Below are 17,053 nucleotides of genomic sequence, written 5' to 3' on the forward strand. Positions count from 1 at the left end.
ACACAAATAAGACACGACTACAGGAAAACCATCACACAAAACAAACAGTTCAACAAATCCATAAAGGACATAGAACAACATAAAAGAGAATGAGAAAAGAATCACATTTTTAAAAAACAAAACAAAACAAAAACCCCAAAAGAAATAATAGAGCTGAAGACAATAAATAAGTAAATAAATAAAAATAACTTGTTTACTTGATTACATGTTTAAGGAACTTTTGTGATTCTTTACATGGTTTAAAGGATGCAACAGACTTTTTCGAAAGGAAATGCATACATTATATCAAAATGTACTAAAAGTTGTGTCGTAAAATACATCTACGTCATTTAAACTATCACTGTAAATTCATAATGAGGACTGTTTGACGTAGGTGTGACGTAAACCAATCAGAGGACACTTTACTGCTGCCTGGTTACCAGCGACCAATAGGAGGCTTCAGTGCGAGCGCGGATAAACGGATTTGTTGTTGTTGTTGTGCAGTGATATCTGTGTTTTTACCGACTATAACGTTTTGTTTACAGGAGCTTTAAAATCCTCCCAGCATGAGTTTGTCTTTAAGGTAAATCGATCTGTAATCAATCAGTTTTCTGCCACAGTTTGTTTTAACAGTGAATGCAGGAAACGTTTAGCAAGAGCTAACGTTAGCTCCGGTGTTAGCATCTTTGGCTCTTATCATCAGTGTTACAACAGAATAATCCGTTAAAATGTTATTAATGTGTAAGTTACTGTTTCGCTTTTCGCTCAGTGACGCTTTGAAATATTATATTACAAACAAGCTAGCTGCTTATTTATCCAGCATGTTTCATAGCACCGTGCTGTTGTGTTTAAAGTGAAGTTAACGGTTGTGGTTATGAAGAGAATGAAAGTTAACGTTAAATGGCGTCTTTCTCCCCAGAACTGAACTATCAGCGGACAAAGCAAAGCGTAAGAAGAGGAGAGAGCTCACTGAGGATCAGAAACACGAAATCAAAGAAGCTTTCGAGCTGTTTGACACCGATAAAGACAAAGAAATAGATTATCATGAGCTGAAGGTGAGCAGAGAAACACACCGCAGCTAAATATGTTATCATGATTAGGAATTATGCTTCATCACCTATCAATCATTGTCTGTGGTGGAAAGCAACTAAGTACTGTACTCAAGTACAGTTTTGAGGTACTTGTACTTTACTTGAGTATTTCCATGTGATGCTACTTTATTCTTCCACTCCACTACATTTCAGAGGGAAATATTGTACTTTGTACTCCACTGCATTTATTTGACAGCTTTAGTTACTTTTCAGATGAAGATTTGACACAATAGATAATATAACAAGCTTTTACAATACAACACATTGTTAAAGATGAAACCAGTGGTTTCCAACGTTTTTTGGCTTTTGACGTCTTACAAAAAGCAGTGTGTAGTCGGGGTCACATTTCACATGTCTATGAGTTGTTAACAGCTCCACCAAATAGTGATTTTTCCCTCTAAACTTCTCACATGCTTTCATTTCAATAAATGTTCAAATGATCCAATATTTCACCAAAAATCAAAGATTAGAGAAAAATCCAAAAAACTGAAAACAGATTTTTGTGTCAGAACTTTGTTTTTTCTTCTTTCCTCTCCCATTAATCATCTCAAGACCCCTCAGATTTATCTGGTGACCCTTTGGAGGGGCCCAACCTCTAGGTTGGGAACCACTGGACTAAACTAGCTAACTGTATATAGAGTAGTTGAAACTAGCTCCACCTCCAGCAGCTACAATAGTAACATGCTGCTCTAACACTGATGCTTCACTATTAATAATCTAATGATGTCATATATAATAATATCAGTCAGAGGGACCAAACCACTACTTTTTGATAGAATAATAGGATAATATATCGTTCTTTAAGTGATGCCATTTAAACGTAAATCACTTTTTAAAATTTGCCAACAGGTTGCGATGCGAGCGCTCGGCTTTGAAGTGAAGAAAGTTGACGTTCTGAAGATTCTTAAGGACTACGACAGAGAGGGAAACGGCAAAATAACATTTGAAGATTTCAATGAAGTTGGTAAGTTTGCTTTCACCTCAACAGACGTTCACTGAAATACACGTGACAGTCAGACTGTCAGTGACACTGACTGAAGTGCTTCAGTAAATCCTGAATCCTTTCCGCAGTGACCGACCGCATACTGGAGCGAGACCCAAAGGAGGAGATTATGAAGGCCTTTAAGCTGTTTGACGACGACGAATCGGGAAGGATCAGTCTGAGGAACCTGAGACGAGTCGCTCGAGAGCTCGGGGAGAACGTCAGCGACGAGGAGCTGCGCAGCATGATCGACGAGTTCGACATCGACGGAGACGGTGAGAGTAAGTGATCGCTGCCATGTTCAAACATCAGTTATGAGTGTCGTGTTGAATATTACAGAAATGTTTTAGATCCAACCTCATCAGATTGTTGATGTGGCTTTAAAATAAATTGTAAGCCTCATTCGGACAGGATGAACATCACAGGAGGAGGTGAGGAATGAAGTAATGGAGGTGAAAGAGCCAAAAATCATCGTCCTTCTCGGAGTCATAACTCAGTCAAATCTGAACACACAGACATGAAATTTAATGTCATTCAGTATGATTTATACTTCCCAGGATATCATTATTATCTAGACCTCCATAAATCCACTTCTGAGCAAAAACAAGCTGCAGAACCTGCCTGAGAATCATCATGTTCTTAAGTTTTCTTCAGTATCACAGTAACCCAGTGATAGTTGTCTGTACATCCATGTTACACTGCTAACAGGAGCTGATTCAGCAAACTTTTAACAGAGACTATTTGACAAAATGTAAACAAATATCAGATAAAAACTGATCTGAAAGAGAACAGCAGCTTCTACCTGTAGCTGAGATTACAGCAGCACATCTGATGAGCTTTTATGTTTGACCTCTTGGTGGTTTTGTTTTTTTCTGTTGTCTTATTGGCTCACAAACAGGCTCAAATACTCACTATGGACAAGTTAAGAGTTCAGATCAAACATAATAATTAACAGTTTAGTAATTATTGTTTTATACTGCTGGGAAGTACTGAAAAAATAATTCTAGGTCATACTTTCATACCTTAGTGATTGGGAAACAGGTATTAGATTACATTCTATGTGATATTAAAGTCTTAAATTGAAACTCTGTCAGCAGCATGTTGTTAGTAGTTGGATAAATCTGTGACTTTCACTCTTTGAACTAAGTAAATACATGCACACATCTTATTTATTGGCCTTAATCATTAAGCTGAAAGGAGACACTGATCAGCAGTGATGTGCTGTTCTCACTAACAGCCACTAGAGGGCAGACAGACAATAATGAATGAATGAACAAATAAATGATGATATGATTGTGTTACTTTCAGGAATCATGAGATGTGTTCAATATCAGAACAAACACTTCCTGCTAGAAACATCAAAAAATGGTTGAATTTTGTACAATTTGAATATAATCTTTAGTTTTCATTCTTTGTTCAGAGGAATTTATTTGTTTGTATTTAACCTTTATTTGTACAGGGAAGGTGACCTGAACACATGCGCTACTTTATAACAGTTAAAGACAGACTGACGCATTAATAAAACAGAAACTAAAGAGAATTCAGTGTTCTTGAAGGTAGAATCAGTTCTTAATTGATAATAAAAAATAGATATTTGGAGCCCTAATACGGCTGTTTTGTGGCACTTTGATGAAATATGTTTAAAACAAGTATTGATGTCAGACTGAACTTCATTCCTTTAACTTTATTTCTCTCTTCCAGTAAACCAGGACGAGTTCCTCGCCATCATGACCGGAGACTCCTGATGAGCAGCGAGACGTCTGACGGAGTTTTACTGTCGCTGAGGACAAACTGTCGGTTTGTACATGAAGACGACGAACAACACGGATGCACAGCTTCCTCTCGAGGGTTCGAGGCGGACTTGAATTTATACTTAAATTAATTACAGAAGAGGATCGGACTGTCTGAAAAGGCCACATTGTGTTTTTAGGAGGAAGAGGATGTGACTCAAACGCTGTAAATATCATTCTGGTCTTTTAGTCAAACGTGCTCTAAGTGTCTTTCTGTCTCAGTAAAACTGTAAATTCACCTCAAAGTGCTGAAGTGTAACAAAGACCGTGGATTTGATGTTGTTAGTCCAGTCGATTAGATTCGCATCTAAATAACTGTTGTGGAAAATAGGGGCCAATTAATCATTCATTCATTCCTGCAGTGATTCTGTCTGTCTGGATATTTTTAAGGAGAACTTGGTAAAGCACATTTCATTGACTGTTTTTCACTGGTTGTGTTTGGGGTTTATACAATACATGAATGTTTGAATGTGATATTTATTTTGTACAAAATAAATTGGTTTGCCAGAACATTACGTGTGATTTTGAGTCTATGATGATGATTTGAGACGACATCGTCAGCAAATCCCCCAAAACTATGTTCAAGTGACAGATCCCTCAGGCCTCATAGTTATTATGACTTATCAATGGCTGCCACTAATGATTATTTTCATTATCAGTTAATCTGCAGATTATTTTCTCTGTTAATTGTTGTTTTTTTCTATTAAATGTCAGAAAACTGAACATTTTTATTATCATAAGTTATGTCTTCAAATGTATTTTGTCCGACAACAGTCCGAAACCAAAAGATATTCAGTTCACTGTCGTGTGTGACAAAGAAAAGCGTAACATTTGAGAAGCTGGAACCAGCAAATGTTTGGTATTTTTACTGGAAAGATCACAAGAACGATTATTAGATTACTTTAAAAAAAAAAGACTATTTTCTGAGAATCAACTGAACGCTTAATCGTCACAGCTCTGCCTCTTGGATGTATTAAAGGACAAGTTCAAAATGTTTCAAGTGTGTCTTAAACCAGCAGTCAGGTGTCCTTATGAACAATGAAAGAGGTTTTCCTCGCTGTAATCATTCCTCCTGTTCATACTAGATATTAAAAGATCCTTCAAATGTGCTTTCAATGTAAAGTGATGGAGGCCAAAATCCACAGTGTGTCCACACAGTCATTTAAAAGTTGATGTGAAGCTTATATGAGGCTTCAGCAGTCTGAGTTAGTCATATCAAGTGGATATCTGACACATTTACAGTCTTTTTAGTATCAAATTCCCTCTTTGTGTTTCCCTGTTGAGCTGCGGTGGAAGTATAGTCACAAAAAGAGGGACTTTGGCACTAAAAAGACTGTAACGTTGAAAGATATCTACTTGATTTGACTCATTTGGACGCTGAAGCTTCATATTAGCTTCAGATAAACTTTTAAATACGTTTTTTGCACAGAAGGAGGACTGTGGATTTTGTCCTCCATCACTTCCATTGTAAGTGCATTATGAAGGGATCTTCTAATGGTCCTTGAAATATAATTTGGTACTAATGTTTCTGTATTTTTAGTTAAGTAAAATTTTGAATTGAAAATTTGCTACTTCTACTTCAAGTAAAACATCTGAGTACTTCTTCCACCACTGCAGGAGACTCACATTAGACTTAAACAACACTGACACGTCCAATAAGATGATGTATGTGTCAAAATAATAAAAGCTTTTAGCCCCAACTACAGTCAGACACTGTACTCGCTACAGAGATACATAATACCGACCGCAAAACCCCCTCTTTAGGCGGATCCTCATCAGCTCCCTGTTATTTGGCTCCCACAGACCTTTACATATTGGTTTAGATGAAGGACTCCAGTCATGAGTTGCCTGCTTTCCCTTTTCATCTGTCTCAAGCCCTGCGTCTTAATCATCTGCTGCTCGGATGATTAAGACGACTGCGGTTTGCTAACCGAGGTTTTCTTTGGTAATAACTTGAGCCAATCACACAATGACAGAGTAGAGGACTTGGTGGTTTTTCTCCCGTGTAATAAAGGTTTGAAGCTTCTGAGGGAGACAAATGAAAGTGACGTAGTAATAAAAGGCTGAGAAACAACGTATGCAGTAGTGGAAGAAGTACTCAGATCCTGTACTTAGTTAAAATACCAATATAGTAATGTAAAAATACTCCATTGCAAGTAAAATCCTGCATGAAAGATCCTACTACAGTAAAAGTACATAAGTATTATGAGCTTGATGTAGTTAAAGTATTGTAGTAAAAGTACATAAGTATTATGAGCTTGATGTAGTTTAAGTATTGCAGTAAAAGTACATAAGTATTATGAGCTTGATGTAGTTAAAGTATTGCAGTAAAAGTAGTGGTTTGGTCCCTCTGACTGATATATTATTATATATGACATCATTAGATTATTAATAGTGAAGCATCAGTGTTAGAGCAGCATGTTACTGTTGTAGCTGCTGGAGGTGGAGCTAGTTTCAACTACTTTATATACAGTTAGCTAGTTTAGTCCAGTGGTTCCCAACCTAGGGGTCAAGGCCCCTCCAAAGGGTCAGCAGATAAATCTGAGGGGTCATGAGATGATTAATGGGAGAGGAAAGAAGAAAAAACAAAGTTCTGATACACAAATCTGTTTTCAGTTTTTTGGACATTTCTCTAATCTTTGATGTTTGGTGAAATATTGGATCATTTGAACATTTATTGAAATGAAAGCATGTGAGAAGTTTAGAGGGAAAAATCACTATTTGGTGGAGCTGTTAACAACTCATAGACATGTGAAATGTGACCCCGACTACACACTGCTTTTTGTAAGATGTCAAAAGCCAAAAAGGTTGGAAACCACTAGTTTCATCTTTAACAATGTGTTGTATTTTAAAAGCTTGTTATATTATCTATTGTGTCAAATCTTCATCTGAAAAGTAACTAAAGCTGTCAAATAAATGTAGCAGAGTAGAAAGTACAATATTTCCCTCTGAAATGTAGCGGAGTGGAAGTATAAAGTAGCATCACATGGAAATACTCAAGTAAAGTACTTCATTTACTCACTTCCTGAGTAAACGTACTTAGTTACTTTCCACCACTGTTTGTATGTATGTAGGTATGCAGACACTACTGGGACTGTGTGTTCTCTGTGCTGAAGGTCAGCGTCGATGTTGATTATCAGAACCTGCATCTGGTCATTACAGGGACAGACATCATGACTTGCCCTTGCACTGGCACATGCTCAGCTGTTGGTCCCTGGACCGGAGCAACACATGCTCCAGAAATAAACCAACTCAGTTCCTCCCCAGTTACAACCTCAAAGTCGCCCCCCTGTGGTTTCCACTGTATGACTCGGCATACACTATCACACAAACACACACACTAACACAAACACACACACACACTCTTTTGTATTGCTAGTAATCATCTGTGTTGATGAGATTTCTATAAATACATCAGTCTGGCGGACCTCGCCAGGGTCTGATTGCTCTATGGTTTGGGGTAATAGCATAGGTTAGCTTGGGCTCCCGATTTAGACGCACTAATGGGATGAGGGACATTTACTGATGTTTCTACGCTGCAGTAGTATTGAGTCGGAGGACTCTGTTTACTATTTCTCAGAGCTGTAACTGCTACACGCAACGCATGACTAAATGAATAATGAATATCCAGTATAAACCAACCAAGATCATCAACAACGCCAAAACACACTAACTACATATTATCATTAAAACTGAGTTACTGACAGAATCTGACTTTTATTAAATAAATACGGTGCTCCTGATATCCTGAAAGACGATATTATTTTAACCATGTGCTTACATGTGAATTATATGAATATGAAAAGATATTAATTTATGCTCACAAGGAAATAACTTGCGCACGAGATCCATAAATCCATAAAACCGACAAATCGTGATACATGGTTTGACCATGTGACTCCAGAACGACACATAGGAGCATTTTCGACAGTAATCTACAGGACGACATCATCATGTGACTGTCAGACATCACTGTTAAACAATAATGATGTTTTATGATGTGACGGTTTAGAGAAAGATGATGGTTTGGGGTAAAATGATCACTTTGTTAAGGTCAGAGAAACATGTGGTGTTGGGTTAAAGTTACTACTTCCTTAAAGTTAGGCCACCTTTGTCGTCATGGCTACAATAATAATAACCACGGGGTTGAGGTTAGGGGACGATCGTAGTTACACGACTGTCCCGAATCGCGGTTGGAAACAGGGAATGAATGCCTCCATCCACCCCTCTTTCACATATATATAGGTCATCTGAACTGCATCACTGCTCCGACTCACAATTACTACGACCGCTAGATACCAGCTGTCACTCAAACTGTAACTATGCGTCGTTTTTGGGCGACTGATGTTACGATCTGTTGTGTCGTTTTTCTTGGGAGGACAGTCTTCAATATTACCTGATTATGGTTGAGGAGACCCAAATTTCATAAACTAATAAACATTCCCAGTAGTAATCTACATTTATCTACATTTCTACTTATCTACATTGATTTTGGGGAATAAAACAGTCAGTCACAGTTTGCCAGCTTCACTGTTTCTATGGTAACTGCTCTCTCTGCCTTTGTAGAATGAACAACATCCATCTACAGTAGTAAAGATAAAAGATGAGTAATGTGTGCAGGAGTAAAAGTAGGACGACATTCTCACAGTATGAACCTTTGAAGTGCTCATTTTTGGCTTGTTCGTGTACGTCTGTGTGAACAAAAATCACAGGTTTAACGTGTCCGTGTGTTTGTGTAGCGGGAGCCTCCGAACGGTCTCGTCGGTAACCAGAGTCAGAGTTCAGATCTTGTGTCCACCTGTCAGTCATTAGGCGAACTATGCCGACCATGTGACAACACTTACCCTCTGACCCTGAGTCAGACAAGAGAACATGGGGGGGGGGCAGGGGACCACTGGGCTGTTTACTGCCAGGTTTGGTTAGATCAGTGGCGGCATTCAAGCTCCTTTTATTTAGAAACAAAAACACGTCAGTCAATCGGATGATTGGCTGACTTTTCTTCTCTGTAGAGAAAACTGTAAATTTGACTTTTAAAAGATTTCTCTCACATAGTCGCAGCAGAGAACGATGCTGAGTGTTTATGACGTGTGTCAGCTGGAAGTGTGACACCGGTGCCCAGGTGGGGGCCGTGACCTTTGACCCTTCCCGTAAGAATGACCTCAACCTGCAGGGCCACCGCGTGTGTGGAACTACGATGTGAAATGATTGGCATCTAAAGCAGCTCATCAGTGTTTTGTATTGAATATTTTCAACCTATATTGGCTTTTTCTTAATTCAGTCTTCAGTTTTTAGAATTATATTGTAATATTGTTTACATTTTTAATAGCTGATCTATCATTTAAGTCTTTTTTTTTTATCAAAAATGCCCAAAGAGTAATTGGTTCCATCTTCTTAAATGTAAATATTTGTTGGTTTTCTTACTCGTCTATAATAATAAACTGAATAAAGTTACACTTTAAACTGTTGGTCAAACAAAATAAGCAAATTGATGACGTCACCTTTGACTTTTTGCCATTTTCTGATATTAAAAAAAAAAACAATTATTGAGAAAATAACCAACAGATTTAACCTATCATGGAAAAAATCATTAGTAGCCGCCCTATATTGTAATGCACATTACAGCTGAAACAATTAATCAATCAGTCAATTAGACACCGACAGGAAATTTATTAACAATTTAAGAACAAAAATTTGATCTTTGGGTTTTAGACTGTTGGTTGGACAAAAGAAGACATTTGCTTCTTATGATGCACATTTTTCACAGTTCTGGAACATTTTATAGAATAAAGGGTTAATCAATAACCACAAAAAAGATTGACCAATTCATCAATAATGAAAATAATTATTGCAGTCCTCGATTTAAGATTCAAATCTTCAATTTTTTTTGTCTCGTGCAGTATGAATAATAATAAGAATAAGAGCAAAAATAAGAATTACAGAAAAACATATAAAGTAAAAAGCTGTAGACATAAATAGCTATAAATATATGTAAGTATTAAAATGCGGAAGTATATATTGATCCTGTGTCATTTTCCCAATACATAAAAAGTAAAATGTACATACAGTATGTCACAGTGTAAACCAAATTAAAATATACAATAAATGTACAATAATGTGAAAAAAAATACACTGTAAAATCTGACACATTAATCAACATGAAATGAAATGTAAATTTAACTTGTTTTTATGAGTGTACAATAACATTAAAATTCAAGTTTAAAGTAAATCATCATATAAACAGTATTATGTCTGTTCAGATCAGTTCAATGTTTAATAAAAAAAATATAAATTACAGAAAATTGTAAAATTTTCTAAAATTTTCTAAAATTGCATTTTTCATCTGTCCAGTCGATGAATAATTCAGATTTCAGGGCTAAATATTATTTACCGTCGCAGAAATGTTGAAGGTAAACTCGGGGAGTAGACACAGACATGAGGAGGGAATGCCTCCAGACATGCTGTGGATTGTGGATTATGCCTGGCAGTTGGGTGAGGATGGATTAGTTTACACTCGCTCATGGCTTTCACAGTAACTTTATCTCTGGGACAGCACAACTTCACCCAGCACACAGCACACTGTGGATCCTCTCTGACACTCTGTAAACTCAACAAATCAACAAAACCCTTCCTCAAGTCCTTCGTATGAAAATACAAACATCAGATTTTAATCAAATGTAAGATTTGCAGTGATGGAAAGTAACAAAGTACATTTACTCAAATAATGTACTTGAAAAAATGGAAAAACTCAAGTTAAGTACAAGTACAACAGAATTGTACTTGTACTTTACTTGAGTATTTCCATGAGATGCTACTTTATACTTCCACTTCACTACATTTATTTAACAGCTTTAGTTACTTTTCAGATGAAGATTTGACACAATGGATAATATAACAGGCTTTTAAAATACAACCAAATAGTGATTTTTCCCTCTAAACTTCTCACATGCTTTCATTTCAATAAATGTTCAAATGATCCAATATTTCACCAAACATCAAAGATTAGAGAAAAAGTCCAAAAAACTGAAAACAGATTTGTGTATCAGAACTTTGTTTTTTATTCTTTCTTCTCCCATTAATCATCTCACGACCCCTCAGATTTATCTGCTGACCCTTTGGAGGGGCCTTGCCCCCTAGGTTGGGAACCAGTAGACTAAACTAGCTAACTGTATATAAAGTAGTTGAAACTAGCTCCACCTCCAGCAGCTACAACAGTAACATGCTGCTCTAACACTGATGCTTCAGTATTAATAATCTAACGATGTCATATATAATAATATATCAGTCAGAGGGACCAAACCACTACTTTTACTGCAATACTTTAACTACATCAAGCTCATAATACTTATGTACTTTTACCGCAATACTTTAACTACATCAAGCTCATAATACTTGTGTACTTTTACTACAATACTTTAACTACATCAAGCTCATAATACTTATGTACTTTTACTGCAATACTTTAACTACATCAAGCTCATAATACTCATGTAATTTTACTGTAGTAAGCGTTTTCATGCAGGACTTTTACTTGTAATGGAGTATTTTTACATTGCTGTATTGGTACTTTTACTTCACCAAAGGATCCGAGTACTTTTTCCACTGCTGCCGTCAGGTGAAGAAAAGTAAAACTGGAGTTAAGAGGAGTTGCACAGAGAAGAATGTTTGAAGGTTTCCTGCTTCCAGTAATAATAATATTTTCAGGATCTTTCTCTACACACATCTGGTTCTCTTCACAGCGAGCTTATTGCTTCTGTCATTGCTTGTTTATGTTTCTCCAACACCTCATCCAGCTCCTACACCGTCTGCCTACACATACAGTAAGCATGGATGCACACAGTTATACATTATATACAGACCCACACACACTGCACATACACTCAGTCATCAGTTCATTAGGTACCACTAAGTACAATGAATGCAGTAATACAAACGGTCCTGCAGTAAATCACACCTTGATTATGGATTTAATACTCGATTTTTGTTGAAACTGTTTAGAGACGTGTTAATTCAACTTTATGGCCATTTTTGGAGGGTGTTGCGTTTCTAATATGTAGTCTAATCATTAGTGACATGAACGGGTTGGACAATTTATTAGAAACACCTCTCAGTACAATGCAATACAATTAAACAGAACTGAAAAAAACACTGTAATTTTCATGAAATTACAGTAGGATTTATTGTAGTGCAGTTGTGTTAGACTATTAGTTTTAAATAAATGTACCTTATAAACTGGCACCTGAATGTAGATCTATGTACTACATATGAAAACAAAACACTTCACCCTGAAGCCACCGTCAACTTCATTCTTTACCATAATTGTCCATCCATATGAGACAGTTTGGTTAAATATTTGTGTAACAGACAGAAGACACACTGAGGAATAATGACCTTCTTTACATACAACCAATACAAATAAAAGAAATGGAAAAAATATGTACGATTACTCAATGAAGCATCTGTAAAACTTGAAGTTGAACATTCACATTTTGCCTTAACAATTATTTAAGTGCAAGAATTATTAAAATAGTATGCATGTATCCATTTTTTTCGCCATGACACACGTATTGTTTTGTTGTTTCGTAAGTGAAAAGACACTTAGTTGTCTAAAACTGGACTAAGTTTTTTTCTAAATCTAACCTTTTGGACGACTATACTGTCTAGCCCTGTTTCCTAGAAATTACATTTATATATGTGACTAAACAGTTTTCCCAATTATGTTGCAGACGAACATAATCGCTGTCTGAATTATGTATTAAGTGGTAGAGTACCTCAACATAACCATAAAAACATTTAATCATGCTGTAGTTACTAACAGTAGATATTGGATTTTCTGACAGAAAGCAACTGAACTACAGCAACTATACGTATAAATAAGATCTTTCCAGAAAGGAAACCGCCCTCAGTTTCTCGTGAAAGTGTCAGAAACAGGTGATATTTTCAGTCTAAATAACTGAATGTGTATCTGTAAAGGTTGAGAACAGTTTGGGGCTGTAAATTAAATACCTGCTTCACATTTGAAGAAGACAGCACACATTATGACACCTCTATGGTGTTTTTTTTATGCAGATTTCCATAAAGGACATTTGGAGACTCCATATTTTTGTAAACATGAGCAAAAAAACACATGAGACAGAGAGAGACGACTAATGGACAAGATGTACTAGTGGAGTTAATGAGGTTACAACATTTTGTCATTATGTTGAGAGAAAATATAATCCAGCCAGCATGACGTTTCTAGCAAAACACATTTGCTGTTGCTGTTTAGTTGCATATAAACATAATTTTTAGGAGACAGGGTCAGTAAAGGGCTCTACAAGATCCACTTCTTGGCAAAAAGTTAAATATTAATGCACCTTCCCATTTGCTTGAATGAGTAAGTATGTCCAAACTTTTGACCAGTCGGATGCTGCTGCAGCGATGGCATCCGCTCATTAGTCTATACACGGGCTGATAACACGGGTTGAACCCTGGCCCAAAGCAAAGCTGCTGACTGGAGCTGATTTTCAACAGAATTTGGAGTCCACAGCACCAAAATCATGGGTCAGAGCTCGCTTGAATGTGGTTCTCTCATGCTAGAACACACAATCTGCCCAATCTGGCATAAAATCCAGGTCAGTAACTCTTTGTAACAGCAGGTCAGTTGTCCTAAAAGTCTTCGGATGGTCTGCAAAAATAGGAGAACAGTGGTCATTGCTTCCTAATTTTTATACCAGCACACCAACATGGAACTTTTTATCCAACATCTTCTGCTTGTTAAATGTTTTAAACAGATAATTATAGGTAATAAATCCATGATAATTCATGATGATTAATACAATCTCTCTTTTTATTGGAAGTCCTGTACTTCCTGAATTACTTCCTACTCAAATGGGCAACATGTTAAAGTAAACATGGATCTACTGTAATGGATCATGGAAAGACACTGAGGCTTCAGTCAGATGCTGGTTGAAGGTTTGTTTCCGCCTCTAAACGGTCCAGAACTGGAATGATTTTCTTGTCAGTTTAAATCTGCCATAATTCAATTTCCGCCTGTGTTTTTTTTGCCAGTTTCCTGAAGACATGGTGAAGTACAAACAATCACTGTTAGCCTCGTCTCCTCCTTTCCACCTCTTTTCATTTCCTCCCTTTCCTCAAGTCTAAATGGTGCGGACAGGAGTCTAAACAGCTCGTTCTTCAGGAGAGGGAGGTAGATGAGCGGCATATTTCCTTTTCAGGTGGAGGTAAAGGATGGATGCAAACCAGCGGTGGGGAAATTCAAACACGTAAATTTAACACACCAGAACATTTTACACATTCCTTCGAGCCTAACAAGCTGCCCCAGTCCCAGTCTCTGTGTGTTGTAAGAAGGAAATCATGCGCAAAATTTATTTTCAGGTGGAATTATCCTTTACGCTTCAGCTGTTTCCTCTCCATCATCAGGTCCTCGCTGTCTGAAACCGACTGACCTGCAGTATGAAGCATGGAGGTTCCTGGTAAGCTGCTTTTAGTGGAAGGAGAAAATCAAAAGTATATAAATATAATACCATTCATATCTTTGATTCGGACATGATGACACCAAGTTCTGAGTCTGAGTTCTGATGTTTAAAGCAGCTATGAATTATTGTTTTTGTAATAAAGTCTGAGCTGACAGTGTGTAATATGTTGGTCATGGCTCAATTATCAGTGACTCTGCAGCTCCTCTCGGCTTTACAGAGCTTTATAGTGAGTTTCAGCTCATTGTTTATCTGTCTGACTGCAACTTCACTGTTTTGGTTCACTCTCAGCGCTCTCATAGCGTCGTTTTCAGCCACAGCAGGCAGCTAATTTCAGAGAAAAAGCTGTAAAAAGCCACTTTACACTACCTGCTCAGCACCAAACAGCAACACAGTTAGCTGTAGACTAGCTGGTGAACATAGTGGAGCTTTTAGCAGCTAAAGAGCCAGATATTTCCCTCAGGAGTTGGTAGAAAGCAAAAACAGAAGCTAAAAGAGCTAGCATTAGCTTCGGTCCAAGGTAGCGGGGGCATGTTTCCAGAGCGTGAAAGCCAACACCCCGCACTCCTTACTTGGATGTCCCATGGATGCATTAAGGAGAACCGGACACCGCGCTCAAAGATGGCACCCCGTCCATCCCCATGAAAGTCAGGGCTGCCAAGTTTTGACATCAGCGTGGCGTGAGATTTGGTCCTGGGGGGGGATGGGTGGGGGGCCACTGACTGAGATTACTCTGAGCAGAATGCTTTGGTATAAATTACAATATATTTGTGTATATTTCTCACTTTCCCTTCCTGATGGTCTGAATAGCTCCCTGCTACACGGTGCTGCTGTTGTGCTGTGCTGCTCTGTCTTGTCTGTCTGTGCGCTGTCAGTGTGCTCTTTTCACTGCGTTATCAGTTATGAATTTGCTCACACTTCCTGATTGTTGGGCCCATAGAGCATGCTCAGTAGACACTTCCATTGGCCAAGCCGGATTTGCTCTCCGCTCACTCGAATGGGGATAAAATAATTTAATCATGCGGCTCTTCTAGACTTTCCAAATGTTATCTGACCAAATGGAAAACGAGTCATTGCACTTGCAGAATGATTTCTGCACCATTTAACAGCTGCTCCTTTTCCAAAAATTGTATGTAAGGGGAAAAAATGCTTTTTGGGGCCAGTGTGCATCACGTGACGGATCTGGAAGTTGTAATTACATGTTTTGGCCACTATATCAAATTGTCTTCACAGCCCGGTGCTTATCCTTAGGGCTTGGAAGGTCCTGGCTCCAAACAGAAAAGATGACACCGAACATAAGCTGCGACTCTGGGCTTCAAAACGGCTCCCATGCAAACCAACTGGGTGACGTCACACCTCGCTACGTCCATCTTCATATACAGTCTGTATGAAGAGGAGGAATGATTACAGCAAGCAAACTTTGTTTCAGTATTCATTTGGGCAACTGACTGTCGTTTAAGACATTGTGGACCTGTCTTATAAAGTTAAATCTGGCGAGAATCATAGTTTAGACGCTTTCTGTGACCGATAACTTATCTAGAAACCTGTGTTGTTTTGGGTCTTTTTCAATGACTCAGCCGTGTTTCTGCGCCGATATTCGATGGATTCATAGATCATCAAAGTCCTCTCTTCCCTCTGCTGAAGAACTGACAGGAGCGGACAGCTGAGCGTAATCCTCCGCCGAGCAGATGCTCAGTGCGCTGATATGTAGGACATGCTCACAGGTTTGATCTCTCTCTCTCTCTCTCTCTCTTTCTGTGTGTAATGTGTAGAGCCGACGGTCTTTGGAGCAGTAATCCTGGGCTCTTACACCCAGGCCCTCGGAGGCCCTGAGTGTCAGCAACACATTTTTCTCTCCCACACACACACACACACACATTCAAACACACACACACACACACACAGGCAGCAGCATCAGTGACACCTCAGAGCTAAATTTACCACGAGTGACAGCGACAGGTGACCGGACTCCTCCACAGGCCTCGGACACAGGAGGTCACAGGGTATGAGACTGTGAGTGTGTTGATGGGACGGAGGGGGCGGTGTTTGAGCGTCAGGGTCTGATGAGTGTAACCTACCTCGGCTCAGTGCGGAGTGATCTCAGATCCAAACGCAGCCCAGTTCTGGGTTTCCCTCTTCTAAGCCAGCTGGTCTGGCTTAATATCACTTCTTTTACCCTTTTTGTTTTTTAAAAAAAAAAACATCCTTTCTTGTTTGATACAAGGGATTGACTGACTGACAAAACCCACAGCTGGAGCTGCAGGGGAAACTTCCAGGTGAAGGCAGAACAAAAAGTACTGGTGAGTGACCTGTAACTGAAGCAATGTGTGTGTGTGTGTGTGTGTGTGGTGATGGATTATCTGTGTGAATATAAAAAATCTTCAATCAAATCTCAGCGTCTTGAAGATCAAAAAGTCTTACTAAATAGGACTAGAGCTTTGTCAATTAATTGTTTTAATAATTATTAGGAGAACTCACACTTATACAAGATATGAGACAGAAAAGTCTTAAGTAGGACTATGGTGTTGTCAGTTATTTAGCTTATAAATGCTAAACTTTACTCACTTGGCTTCAGAATACTTGAGCAAAATTTGAGTTTTAATCAGTTCTGGAAAACAAATCTAGTAGATTTAATAGATGTTTTGTGGACAGTAAGAAGTGTTGCGGTCGGAGTTGAAATCTAGAGTGTTGCATTGGATTACAGCAGCAATAATTGATCTTTTCAGTCTTTCCACTTGG

At 38.2% G+C, this 17,053-nt stretch overlaps 2 protein-coding genes across 4 annotated transcripts in view; both read left to right on the forward strand.

The window, feature by feature from the left end:
* The first annotated feature begins 422 nt into the window (after nt 1–422).
* On the forward strand, nt 423–4,352 carry cetn3 (centrin 3). Of its 2 annotated transcripts, none has more exons than XM_042395254.1 (5): nt 423–562; nt 899–1,034; nt 1,920–2,034; nt 2,142–2,327; nt 3,754–4,352. In XM_042395254.1, exons 1-5 carry the CDS (start codon nt 546–548, stop codon nt 3,795–3,797), a joined length of 498 nt encoding a protein of 165 aa, XP_042251188.1. In that variant the 5' UTR covers nt 423–545; the 3' UTR covers nt 3,798–4,352. The 2 variants fall into 2 exon arrangements, with proteins under 2 accessions (XP_042251188.1, XP_042251186.1); XM_042395252.1 differs by having other exon boundaries at nt 424–562; nt 2,142–2,333.
* Nucleotides 4,353–15,821: 11,469 nt separating this feature from the next.
* LOC121886236 (myocyte-specific enhancer factor 2C-like) overlaps nt 15,822–17,053 on the forward strand; it is a 35,808-nt gene continuing 34,576 nt past the window's right edge. For both annotated transcript variants that reach the window (XM_042396185.1, XM_042396187.1), the window contains exon 1: nt 15,822–16,614. The gene's annotated coding sequence lies outside the window, so the exon portion shown is untranslated. The remainder of the gene's footprint in view (nt 16,615–17,053) is intronic.

The sequence above is a fragment of the Thunnus maccoyii genome, chromosome 19, assembly GCF_910596095.1.
Source record: "Thunnus maccoyii chromosome 19, fThuMac1.1, whole genome shotgun sequence".
NCBI lineage: Eukaryota > Metazoa > Chordata > Actinopteri > Scombriformes > Scombridae > Thunnus > Thunnus maccoyii.